The sequence below is a fragment of the Macrotis lagotis genome, chromosome 2 (genome assembly GCF_037893015.1).
Source record: "Macrotis lagotis isolate mMagLag1 chromosome 2, bilby.v1.9.chrom.fasta, whole genome shotgun sequence".
Taxonomy (NCBI): Eukaryota; Metazoa; Chordata; class Mammalia; order Peramelemorphia; family Peramelidae; genus Macrotis; species Macrotis lagotis.
Window position 1 is genome coordinate 70454985 of NC_133659.1, and position 13761 is coordinate 70468745.

The 13761-nt window shown below is 37.9% G+C and overlaps 1 protein-coding gene across 4 annotated transcripts in view; it reads right to left on the reverse strand.

The window, feature by feature from the left end:
• Nucleotides 1-13761, reverse strand: part of ASTN1 (astrotactin 1) — a 494085-nt gene that overhangs the window by 18654 nt on the left and 461670 nt on the right. For all 4 annotated transcript variants that reach the window (XM_074222108.1, XM_074222107.1, XM_074222106.1 and 1 more), the window contains exons 18-20: nucleotides 10386-10519; nucleotides 7088-7239; nucleotides 5538-5673 (exon numbers count right to left, since the gene is read on the reverse strand). In XM_074222108.1, coding sequence (XP_074078209.1) covers nucleotides 5538-5673; nucleotides 7088-7239; nucleotides 10386-10519 — 422 coding nt within the window. The remainder of the gene's footprint in view (nucleotides 1-5537; nucleotides 5674-7087; nucleotides 7240-10385; nucleotides 10520-13761) is intronic.

Here is a 13761-nt window from a genome sequence, read left to right on the forward strand (position 1 = left end):
GATAGGTAAAGTAGTGGATAACAAAGTCTCAATCCAGTTTAGAGTATTAGATTGAATCTAATCAATAAATGCAAAGTCTTACACTTGGGAATAAAAAATTAACTTCACAATTATAAAACCGGGGATAAGGAAAGATAGGTATATAAGGGCTCCTGGGGGATATAATTTTGGATTTTCTTGACTGAAAGCTCAGTATGAATTATGTAGGATGTGACAGTCAAGGGAAAAAAAAAACTAATGCAATCTTGGATTGCATGAAAAAGCATAGTTTCCAGGAATAAGAGAATTATATTGCCTTTGTATTGTGCCCTATAGCCTTGTCAGTCTTGATCTTGAATCTTATATTCAGTTCTGGGGGCCATGGTTTAGGAAAAACTGAAGAATATTCAGAGTATGATGAAGGGTCTTGAGTCCATGTCACTGGAGGATCTGTTGGCTAAGATTATCCTTGAGAAGAGAAGATACAAGGGGATTATGTTAACATTGTTCAAGTATTTGAAGGACTGTCATGTAGAGGAGAGATTAGCTTGGATCTATTCGGCCATGGAGGGTAAAACCAGAAGAAGGGAGTAAACATTGTAAAGGTGAAAATGTTAACTTGTTGACCTGAACAAGAAACACCCAATCAATGAAACAACAAAACAAATGAAAATTCCTAAGAATCAGAGCTATTCAAAAACGAAGTGGGCAGAATCAGGAGGAGGTAGGTTGACCCTTCTTAGAGGTTTTCAAGTGGAGTCTTGAAGGCCACTTCTTGGATATGCTGAATTGAAGTGTCCTTTGGTGGATGGATTGGACTGAATGCATACTAAAGTCCCTTCCAGTTCTTAAAATGGATGGTCCTTTGACCCATTTTATCTTTCAATCCCCTACATAGTATATAATGCCTGAAATATAGTAGACACTTAAAAATGTTTATGAAATGAATACAAAATATCATTTTACACCTACCAGATTGGCTAAAATAATGGTATGGGAAAGGGTTATGTTGGAAAATGTGGGACATTAATTTATCATTGGTGGAATTGTGAACAGATTCAACCATTTTGGAGAGCAATCTGGAATTATGCCCAAAGAATTATTAAACTACCTATACCCTTTGCGTCAACAATAAAATTACTTGGTCTATTCCCAAAGATGATTGGGGGGGGGAAGGAAAGAATCTATATATTCTAAAATATTTATAGCAACTCTCTTTGTCGTGATATCTTAGAACTGGAAATTGCAGGGATACCTATCGATTGGGAAATGGTTAAACGAGTTGTGGTATGTGATTGTAATGGAATACTATTGGGCTATAAGAAAAGAAGAGAAAGAATATCCCAGATATAGGAGACAGTCTATGAAAAGGCAAAGGGTTAGGAGACAGAATATTAAGTTGTATAAATTAGATGAAATAGAACAGTGGTTGGAATTTAGAATGAAGGAAATAATGGAACATAATATGCCTACAATTAGAAGTTGGAGACAACCTACAAAGGGTTTATGTGTGTGTGTGTGTGTGTGTGTGTGTGTGTGTGTGTATAGATATATAAGTATATATTGTGCGTATATGTGTGTGTATAAATCTACATTTTTCTGCATCTCATTTAGTTTTGCAAAGTACCACAAATCACCTGTTAATTAATTAATCTTTATACCAGTCTTTGGGGACAAGGTGGTGACAAGTGATAGTCCTCAGGTTCTCTCTCTTATTCTAAATGGGAATAAATATATAAGCTTGGACAAAAGGTTTGAGCTGGTAATGAAGTCACCCATACTTTATCCAACAGGGCAAAATATTTTCAGATTGCTTAATGAACTAAAATTCTGGTAGCTTATTCTGGCTGTAGGGATCAGGTAAGGCCTAACACATTTTAAAGAGGCAATTTTACATCCAATGAGTACATAAATGCTCTTCTTGTATCATCATCATCAACATTATTGTTCATATTATTATTATTCATTTAACATTGATTGAGCAGCAAGAGGATTTTCTAAGCCCTTCTAAAGCAAAGAGAAGTCATGCAACTTGTCCACTAAGGTAATGGATAATCACATTTATGGTCTTTTTAAAGGTCTGTGCTTATGACAACATGGCCTCCCAGGCTGTGTTTGTTTAGACCTCAGCTGGCATTCTAATAACCTCACTTACTGGGGGCATGTGAGCATGTGAGCAAACACAGAGTTGGATCTGACTCGGAGGCCTCTTAAAGGTTTAACAGCCTGGAACCTGATGAGCACGGAGGAGTCCCCAGTTTATTCTCATAAATTAGTTGCCCCTGCCTCTGCCTTTCATGCATCTTCTCCCTGCAGGCTTGGCAATCGGCATTAATCCCTTCTATCTGACTCACAATTCTCTGAATTCAGAAAGTCCCCAGAATCCTGTAGTTGGAAGGGATGTCAGAGACCATCTGTTCTAATCCAACCTGGAACAATTCCCCAAAGAGATTCTTAACCATTTTGGTGTCATGGACCCTTTGGACAGTGAATGATGGAAGCTGCTGGACCTTTTCTCAGAATACTGTTTTTGCATTCATAAAATAAAATGTTGAGGCTTACAAATGAAACCAATTATAAGGAAATTCAATCATCAAAAAAATAAAGTTCATATACCCCTGTTAAGAAATATCCAATAGTAGTAATTTACCTTTTTTATGTAAAACTTTAAATGAGGCAAAGCTTACTACCTTTTGTGACAGTTCTTTGCAGTTATGGGCAGCTCTAATTTCTAGGAAATTTTTTCTTGATAGAAGACCTAAATTTGCTTCCTGGTAACTTCCAAACCTTTGTCCAGGGACAAGTTGAACTAGTCTAATCTCTCTTTGTTATAGCTCTTCCAGGGTAAGCCATCTTTGGATACTTTGGAAAGGCATCTTTGGATACTTAAGAAGAGGCACAATGGTATGATGTACAGTGCTGCCATGGAAATCAGGATGTCTGGGTTCTTAGTTTTGGTTTCCTCAGTGGGTAACTTTGTGACTTGGATGAACTTATCTAACTTCACTGGACACTGGTTGTTCACTATCTGAATGTGCCTTCTAGCTATATGATTCTACCAGCATCATTCAATGAATTAAGAAGCTTTTATTAAATGTCAACCATGTTCCAGGTACTGTGTTTAGAATCAGGATATAAAAGCAAAGGAGAGTTCTTGTTCTCCAGGAAGTCACAGTCTAGTGGGGAAGACAACTTTTGCTTTCTTTTCCATAGTAGATAATTAAAATTGATAGCCAAAAGGGACAAAACATTTATTTTAATTCCAGATCTATGATTACTAATGCATTGTGAACTTCAGTTTCCTCATCTATAAAGTAAAAGAATTAGATTAGTTAGATGCCAAGAACCTTCAAATTTAAGATGTGAAGTTCTCTGACTGAGGTGGTGGTTGAATTAATCTGACAATAAGAAGACCTAGATTCAAATCTCATTTTTCATACTTCTTAGAAGTATAGTCACAAATAAATTAATAATCTTTCTGAGACTGTTTTGCCATCTGTAAAATAGGGAAAACAATATCTCTGGGGCTTGACTAGCAGGATTGTTGTGAGGCTGAAATGAAAAAAGTTTCATGTGTTTTGGGAACTTTAAAGAGAAGTACAAATGTCAATTTTTAGTGCCATTATCATTTCTCTTATCCTCATCTTTTTTGAAAGTGCTCGAGTCTGGGGATAAATTACTATCCTGTTATTAGACCATTATGGATTATTGCAGAGATGATGAACTTTTATTATTGAATAAACATATTAATGAGTAAGTTCATCTTCTATAGATTCACTACAGCATCAGAGACCAGAGATGATATGCGCCCCCATCTAATTCTAACATCATTTGGATATATCATTATCATACTATTTAAAAAGACACAGTGGATAGGACCCATGATTAATAGTCAGGAAGACCTGAGTTCAAATTCTGCCTCAGATACTAACTATGTAACTCTGGACAACTCATTTATCATCTTTGTGCTTTAGTTTCCTTATTTATAAAATAGGTATAGTAATGGTGCATCTCTTGAGGGTTGTAAGTATCAAATGGGCTGACTGGCCGACTATCATTTCACAAACCTCAAAGAACTATATGAATATTAGTTGTTGTTGTTGTTACTCCTCCTCCTCCTCCTAATACAATACCATGGATCCTGAATTAATTTCAGATTCACGCTGTTTTAGATACAACAGATACAACACAGACCAGATCAAAAAGCAAACGAACAAACCAGACCAAAGTCTCTTCTTTATCATTGCCTTCCCTCATCACGAATGGTATTGAACTGTACAATATAGGAAATTTAAAATCTATTCTAGTTAAGTGAAAATGATCCTTCTAGTTACCCTTTCTGTCAGGTAGAGAATGGTTCTATTTGGGCATACTTAAAGGGGAAATGGTATTTTCTTTGGTGTGTTATATTCAGCTTATATGTAATTCTTAGAATGCCATATAACTTTTTTCATAGCAGTGGTTCTGGGATAAAGTTGTATCATCTTGCCTTTTCCCAGGCTCTTAGTTTCTTTGAGTCTTTAGGTTTCCCTAGATCCTATCTTGAAGGACTTAACTCTTTTTCTGCTTCCCTCCACCCATCCGCTCTTCATTTGTGAGTTTTTTGGTTGTTGAAATGAAAATGACTTCTTCTGGCTACTGTGATTCTCTTCTTATGAGCTAATCTGTAAACTGTTAAGTGATTTTCATTCTTCGTGGGGACATGAGGTCTCAATCCTACATCTCTGGGCATTGAGCCTGAACCCAACAACATTTCCTTCATGCCTCAGATTCTATCATGGTCTATTCCCTTCTTTGTGTTTTACAATCATAATGATTCACATTTATCTAGAATCTTAAGATTCACAAAACACAACTCCATCAACAAGCTAAGTACTTCAAGTATTGCTGTCCTCATTTTATAGACAAGGAACCTGGGGTTCAGCTAGGTTAAATGTCACATAATTGGGGGTCCAAGAGCCAGGATTCCTTCCCAAGTATTCTGTCTTAAGTCAGTGTAATTTATAGGATGTCATGAATTTCTACCAATTAGGAATTGGGGGTGGGGTGGGATGTGATGTAGAATGGTTCATAATTGGAAAGGTTACTGTTTTGGGAAAGATAAACTGGAAACACTTGGAAGACTCAATATATCTCACAGCAGACTTTTAGAGAGAAAAGTAGATAGCAAAAGACATCACAGATTTAGGAATTACCAGCCATAAGGCCAGGGATTTAGAGCTATATGGGAACTTAGAAATAATGTGTCTTATCCTTCCACTTGGAGTTGAGGAAAATGAGGCTAAAAAAATAATAAGGGAATTTTCCAAAGTCAAGGCTGTATGAAGTGTCAAAGTTGGGGCCTGATCCCCAGTTCACTGATTCCAAACCCAATACTAGTTCCTTTTTTTTAATTATCTTTCATTTTTTAGAAAGATTTTTTTTTGAGTTTTACAATTTTTTCCCCTTCTTGCTTCCCTCCCCCCACCCCCCACAGAAGGCATCCTATTAGTCTTTATATTCCCAGTACTATTTCTACCATGGATAGTGTGTTTCCAATGACTTTAAGTATTACTCACATGTAGGTGGTGTCAGGTTCCAGACAACGAATAATCAGAGAAATGGTGTTGAATTGTTTGTCAGGTACCTGAGATGGCATGGCACAAGGAGACTTTGCCCCAGAGATGATGTCATCAATAAAACTCAACACTGTTTCTGCAAAAAAGGGAAAGAAAAGGATAATGCATGGGAAATATCAAGAAAGACCATGGGGAAACAAGAAAAACAAAGCGGGGAAGAAAAGAACTTTCATTAAAGATTTGTCATCGCATGTGGGCTTCCCCAAGTACTCTACAATCCATGGGCAGTATAATTGGAGGAATACTCCTGGACCCCCAATATATAGAGTGTGCTGGGAAGACTGGTAGTTCATCAGCATTCTAATAATGCTGATGAGGTCTTGAGGTCTTTAGTATGGGTGAGAAACAGGAGCCCTACTCAACCATCACTGCCTATCATGATGAAAGTTAGTCTTTCATTCTGAAGACCATGACATCAGGGAACTGCTGGCATGACAAGAACATGAACAGGATTTGAATGAGGGGGTGCTGTGCTCAGTCACCAGCTACACTTTCTCCTCTAGAGCCATCTGGGTCCAGTGGTCAGATATAATTGAGGACAACTGAAGATGGCCCTGGATGTGAGGCAGAGTTAAGTGACTTGCCCAAGGTCACACAGTTAGCAAGTGTCAAGCATCTGAGGTTGGATTCAAACTCCTATCCTCCTGACTCCAAGGTCAGTGTTCTATCCACTGCACTACCTAACTATCATATAAGAATTCACCAGGATTATAGATGCTAATGAATTTAGCTTCTTTGCTATATCAAGATTCTACAGATTGATTAGTCCCTCACTCAGCTTGCCTTGGGCAATACACCAGATGAACAATCCATTTCCAGACCATTCAGTCATATGGTATACACCCATAAAAGGGTCAGTTTGTGTACACTACAACCCCAGAGTGGGTGTCCAACTAGATGCTCATGTGATATTAGCACTATTGATGTTGGCCTCCTTCTCCATGTTGAAAAATAGGCCCAGGGTGCTTTCAATGGCAGCACCTCAGACCCGTTTGAAAATGTTCCTCTCTAGCTAAATGAGGCAAAGTCAGAGTTTGCTTTAGGACAAAACATGGGGCAAAAATCATATGTTTGGGCAGCCTTTTGCCTGGAGGGGGGCTTATTAGTAAAGGAATCTTTTTTTTCCCCCTGTAATCACGGCAGTGGTTAGCAGAGAATTGTTTCCTAATTGTGGGCCATTGCAACCAGTTTATTGTAATGTTGTTTATTTAAATGTGGCTCTGAGAGAGTGCCTAGAGGCTATGAAATGGACACTTCTTTTATAAACAGAGAGAAAAGCAAAATCAAAACAGTCTTTGTTGGATGTTCACTACTAAGCAGATCTTAAATGCACAAGATGGAGGATTTCTGGTAGGGCCAATGACTTCTCCTTGTGTCTCCTACAATACTGGGTACCTGAAGCAGTGCCTTGTTGGGGGCAGCTGTAGGGTCAAGGTATTGCTCTATAATCCCAAAGCAAGGTTAACTCTCAAAGGGGAAGGATTACTTACCAGTCTCCACTTTGGAATGGTCCATCCTATCTGTGACCTTCTCCTGGCGGATGAGGTAATCCACAATCTGCACCCCTATAGGTGGCTCTGAGTGTTCCCACTCCAGTACCACTAGGGTGCTACTCGGCTCATGCACTGTAGAAAGCCGTAGTCTGTGTGATAAGAGGGAAAAAAATGAGAAAAGGGGATGGGTTCTAGCCCTGACATTTAAGCCATTGTCAGGGTTTGGGTTGACCAGTGGTTGTGTATTGTTGTTTAGTCATTTTTCAGTCATGTCCAAGACCCTTTTGGGTGGGGGAGATTTCTTGGCAAAGATACTGCAATGGTTTCCTATTTCCTTTTCCAGTTCATTTTTCAGATGAGGAAACTGAGGCAAACAAAGGTAAGTGACTTACCCAGGTTCACACAGCTAGTAAGTGTTTGAAGCTAAATTTGAATTCATATCTTCTTGATCACAGGTCCATTGCTTTATCCTTTGCGCTACCTAACTGCTCTGGTTTTTTTTTATTATAGAAATAAACAATCAGATGGCTCAGCAGATAGCACTTTGGGCTTAAAGTTCAAAAGACCTGAATTTAAATCCATTTGTAGATTATTTTTAGTTGTGTGATTCTAAATAAGTCACTTACTCATCATCTGCCTCAGTTTCCTCAACAACAATAGCAACTATGTCTTAGGATTTTGTGTATCAAATGAGGTAATATTAATGAGGTGTAGAATGAAGACAAAGATAATCATGATGAGACTACAAAAGGTTGTGTGTGTGTATGTGTGTGTGTGTGTTGAGATTAGTGAAGATATGTATATAGAGAATATATCTTTTGTATAGTATATAGAAAGTTAAAATCAGGAAGACCTGAGTTCAAATGCTTTTTAGCAAAATTACTAGCTCTGGATACGTCATTTATTCTCAGTGCGCTGGACAATTCTCTAAGATCCTAGATTGGCAGAAGTCGCACATTTGCATGGACACAGAGCAAGTTCTTACTGTCACTGACATCCCAAGTCTGGGCTTAAATTGTTTGTCTCAACCTATCCATCTAGATGGCAGAGTAAATAGCACACTGGGCTTTGAGTCAAACAAATTCAAGTTCAAATCAGGCTTCAAACACTTATTGAATGTGTGATCCTGGGCAAATCACTAAATCTCAATTTGCCTCATTTTCCTCCATTATAAAATTGAGATAATAGTATCACCCATGACAATTATGAAGATCAATTAAAATAATCATTGTAAAGCACTTAGCACAATACAAAGTTAGGGGCTATTTCACCATTGGAAGGAATGCCTGGTGAGATAATTCTCCCTATCAACATATATCTAGAAATGTTCTGCAAATTATGGTCATAGAGGTTTTTTCCTGGGGTACCAAGATATGAATCAACTTTCTTGGGATGCAATGAGAAGTGAGATAAAGAGGTAAAATTGGTCTCCCTCATTCTGAAGCTGGCACATGGAATGTCCATTACTTCTTATTGCATCTTGGGTTTCAACACTGTTTCAGCTTACTGTCTTGTTCTAACCTCTACATATACTCTGTAGCTGTAAACTACTTACCCATTTGCAGACTCTTTGCTTTACCCTAACCACATGTTCATAGGTGTTGTCCCAGGTATAGAGGAAACAAATCTTTCCTCTACCCTCTATTCCTGACCTTGAGGCATTTCTCTCCATCATGGGCCTTTAGCTTGTTTGTATTATCTACCACCAACGACCATCACCCTGGCTACCATTATATCCATGACTGTAAGTGGCCGTTGTATAAAAGATCCTGTCTCCAGAAGGACTGGGTTGAAGTAGCATGGTTGATCAAGACCAGCTTTCTCCATTATTGAGAAACTCCAAACTTAAGCATGTTGATAGGTGATGTTGGGACAGGAGGAAGGATGACAAATTGTGTTTAGCAATAGCTAAATATCAAGCTGACTCCAATGTCCCATGATCTGAAGACAATTATTACCTAAGTCATGAATTAGTCATGTGTGAAGAAAAATAATTTTTTTTGGATTATAGAAAAAACATCTTCTCTAAGAATAGCAATTCCCTGAAAATAAGAATTACAATTTCCTGAAAACTGACCAAGACCAAGTGTCTAATTAAGAGAAAAAGACTTCATGCCATTTAGATATGTGGGAAATTCAAGTTCTAACAGCTAAAAGACTATAATAATTTTAAAGAACAGAAATAGTTGAAACAAATAATTAAAGTTGCCAAGAAAAGCAAGTTTGCAAAATTTGTTCCATATTATGTCCACCCAGTTTGGGCTTTATTCTTTATAGAGCTAGTATAGTGTAAGACCCTAGATTCAGAGTTGTAAGGGATCTTAGAGGTCACATAGTCCTCTAGTCCTGTCATCCCAAATCTTCACCGCACAGTTTAGTCACAAACTGTAAAATAGTAAAGCAGGGCTATCAAAGCTTATAAGTGTGGGAATATCCAGAACCCAAAGGTTCTGAAAGATCTTTCTTCAGGTATTTTCTAGTTCTGGAACCCTCTTCAGGGATATTTTTCTCCAGGATATACTCTAGACTATCATGCCTTAGTTTTTCATGCAGTGTTCACAGCAACCTTGGACTTTGTACATTGTAAATACTTCCCACCTCTTCAGTGACTTCTCATTGGATGGCTCCTTCCATTACTTTCATTTAAGAACGGTGCCTGAGTAACTCATGACTCATACCAAAACAAGTGCCTTCTCCACCACCTTCCTTTTAACTTCCATGTATGTGTTATCTTTCCCCATTAGAATGTAAACTCTTTGAGGGCAGGTGTTTTCTTTCTACTTTTGTTTGTATTCTCAATACTTAGTATTGTGCCTAGTAAATAATAAGTGTTTAATAAATACTGGCTAAGTTACTAAATTTCTCAAACTCAATTTTTCCATCTATAATTTGAGGATACTAATTGTACCTCTGAATTTTTAATGAAGATAAAATGAGATAACAGGCAAAGTAGATGGCAATAAAGAACTATATAAATGCTAGCTATTAGTAGCAGAAAATTAAAATCTGCCCTAAGAGTTATTGTATATATCTCAGTATTGTTGGATGGAACTTGGGCTACTTGGTGGATTTAATAGCACAGTCCTTTCTACTTACTTAAAATCTTGGCACAATATTCTCCTTTAGGCTAAGGGGAAGAAAGGATAGAGCTAGTTACTCTACCCTTGAGTTGTTTGAGTGGATGTTGGGGGAACACACTAAAGTGCTAAAGACCTCTGACTGGGAACCATATTAACAGGAGGAAAGTAAAGATGGAATGTCCATGCAAAAGGGAAATGGGTTAAAGAAAACATACACAGGCTGAGGAAGAGGAGCACAAGTGGGGAGGCCATCTGCCCCAAATGCACTGGAGTCACACCGACACCAATCTTCGATGACATCCCCGCTTCCTGAACACCAGAGTGAGCTCATGGTGGCCTCCTGCAACAACTGAAAGAGGAGAGGAAGAGACAGATATCAGAAAGAGGACAGCAAGGAAAGAAGGTTCTAAGTTTTGGTGATTTAGGCAATAGCCTATATGAGCAGCACACTGAAATGGTTCCATCTGGTCACAAGTAACACCCCCTATCCCTTTCTACTAGATAAACCTACACTCCTCTCCAAAAATTCTAACCACAGAATCAGTTATTTTTTTTCATAACCAAGACAGAATCATGGTCTTCAAAAGGTCATTGTTAGAGTACTCTTTTGTTCCCAGGGAGGGGATGAAGGATGATAGGGGGTCTCTTGGGTTAGCCCCTTCCTGAAAGTGCATTAGCTGAACACCTTGAAAGAAAAAAAAAAAGAGTACTGTTGCAAATGATTTAGCTATTCTCAGCAATACAGTGATCCAAGACAACTCTAAGGGACTTCTGATGAAAAATGCTAGTCATCTCCAGAGAAAGACCTGATGGTATCTGAATACAGATTGATGTACTATTTTTACTTTATTTTTCTTGAGATTTTTTTGTCTGTTTTATGTCACATCATGACTAATAAGGAAATATTTTGCATGACTACACATGTTTAAGCTATATCGAATTGCTTGCCTCTTCAATGGGAAGTTGGGAATGGGGAAGGAGGAAAGGAGAGAATTTGGGAATGAATGTTAAAAATAATTCTATAATTAAGGAAATATAAAATACTGAATGAATTTAAAAATGGAGAGGAAAAAGCACATAATTATAAAGGAAGAAAAGAAGAAAAATGTTAATGGAGTAGATGAGGGGGCAGTATGAAGTAATTAGCTGCCCCTGGGGAGGAAGCATGCAAATGTTAAGGCAGGGAGGATGATCTACTGTTGGAAGAGAGGCTCAACTTTGGGCAGACCCCCTCTTCAGCCCTGGGGGATATGTAATGGAGTAAAGTTGCAAGTCTCAGACTTTCTCTCTGACAGTCCTCCCCTACCATCCTCCTTCTTTTCCTCCAATCCTCCTCTGTGCCTTCACTTCCTGTAATGCTTCTCAATTCCTATAATGACTTATGAATGTGAATAAGCAATCACATAACTGCTCTGAAAGAAACTGGAAAAGAAGTATTTGCAAAGTAAAAAAAAAAAATCCTCATTCCAGTAGGCTGTTAAAACACCATGGTCTGCCTTGAAACTCAATCAAGAGAGCAGTTAAGAGTCCTCATGAAGAGAGAGGTAGCCATTGAGCTGCAAGTCCTCCCCGTATAAAGAATATAGGACAAAGAAGGAAGACAAAGAGTAAAAGTTGCTTATCTAAGCATTTGAACCTTCTAGCTTGGTTCTTTCTTCCTTCTAATGAGTTCTTCTGAATTCTCTATCTCTGAATGCCAAGAAGGAGGGGCATTGAGGTGGAGATAAGAGAGGAGAGGGAGAAAGAAAGTTTTTAGGGGTGGCAAGAGAAGTAAGTAAAACATTTGGAACCTGGGCTAGCACTCTTTTCTTTCATTTCTAAGGGGAATGCTGAAGAATGAATGTGCACTGGTTAGGGAAAATGAAGGCAGGCCCCATATGCTTTTGCTTAATATTAGAAATTTAGAATTAGATATATGAAAAGGGGCTTTAGAGATCATTCCAATGTTCCCATATCAGTGCCAGAGAAAGTGAAACAATGACCTATTCAAGTTCACAAAGTGAATGGGAGGGATATTTAAGGAGCTAATTTGGGAAAAAAATCTAGAGGTCGAGGGTTAGGATTTTTTTAATTGAGTCAGCTATGTGACATGATAACCAACAAAATCTAATGCTTTCTGGTTTATATGGTATATATTTTGCTTGACTTTCCATGTATAATCAATATCATATTGCTTGATTACTCAAGGAATAAAGGAAGAAGGGAGTTTATTTGGAACTCAAAATTGGAAAAAAAAATGAAAGTTTAATTTTTATGTGGAATTGGAAAATATTGAATGAAATAAAATATATATTTTTAAATTTTAAATGAATGCTTTCATAGGCTGCATTAAGAAAAAATGGTAATAATGCATCTAGGTGATTCAGTGGTTATTGTGCAGATGTGTGACATTGAGCAAATTGTTTAACCTCTCTTGGCCTCAAGTTTTCTTGTCTGTAAATTAGGGATAATAATCTTATCTTACAGGAATGTGGGAATCAAATAAGAAAACATCAACATAAAGTGGTTTGTAAACTTTAAAGTGTTAAATAAATGTTTGTTATTATTCAATATTATGATCATTATTAACTGTAATATCAATATTAGTTCTTCACCTTTTGTGAACCTGTGCCCAGAATAAGGTAGATCATAGTCCCACTGCACCTACTCTGCTGGTCAGATGACATCTGGTTCTGGACACTACATTTTAAAAAGGAAATTCATAAGCAGGAAAGCAACCAAGCAGGTCACTAGGACTAAGTAGTATGGAGACCATACCCCAAAAAGATTGACTGAAGGAACATTCAAGAGGAGAACATTCAAGGGGCCAAGATCACTACATTCATATATTTTAAGGACTATTGTGGGGATTAGACTTTCTTTGCTCCAGAGGGCAGATCTAGAAACAATAAGTGGAGATTAGAAAAAAGGTATATTTTTATATAAAGGGAATTAAAAACAAACCCCAAGCAACAATTTTCTCATAATGAGAATGACCTTCCTTAAGAAATAGCTATCCTAGGGTGGCTAGGTGGTTCAGTGGATAGAGCACCGGCCCTAGAGTCAGGAGTACCTGAGTTCAAATTCAGTCTCAGACACTTATTAATCACCTAGCTGTGTGGCCTTGGGCAAGTCACTTAACCCCATTTGCCTTGCATTAGCTATCCCAAGCATGGAGGTAGGAGGACCACTTATAAGTAAGATGGGAGGGGAGATTCCCGTTCAGGTACTGGTTGAATTAAATGATCTCTAAGGTTCTTTTTAATTTCATCATAATATTTGTTTTCCTGAAATTTCCCTCTGTTTCTCCTATATCACAGGAGAAAGAAAAGAAATGAAGGGGAGGGGAAAGCATTGTGTTAGAGAAATAAGGAAGGATGGAGAGGTGGGAGACACCTAGAAGAAACAGTCTGACAGTCAGAAAACTGAGGAAAGAAAGAGAAAAAGAAGAGATGGAAAGACAAAAGAGAAGAAAGAAGAGAGAAGAGAAGGGAAGGGAAGGGAAGGGAAAGGGAGGGGAGGGGAGGGGAGGGAAGGGGAGGAGACATAGAGATTAGACAAAGAGAGAAATAGAGAAAGATACAGAGAGAGAGACAGTGAGACATAGAAAGA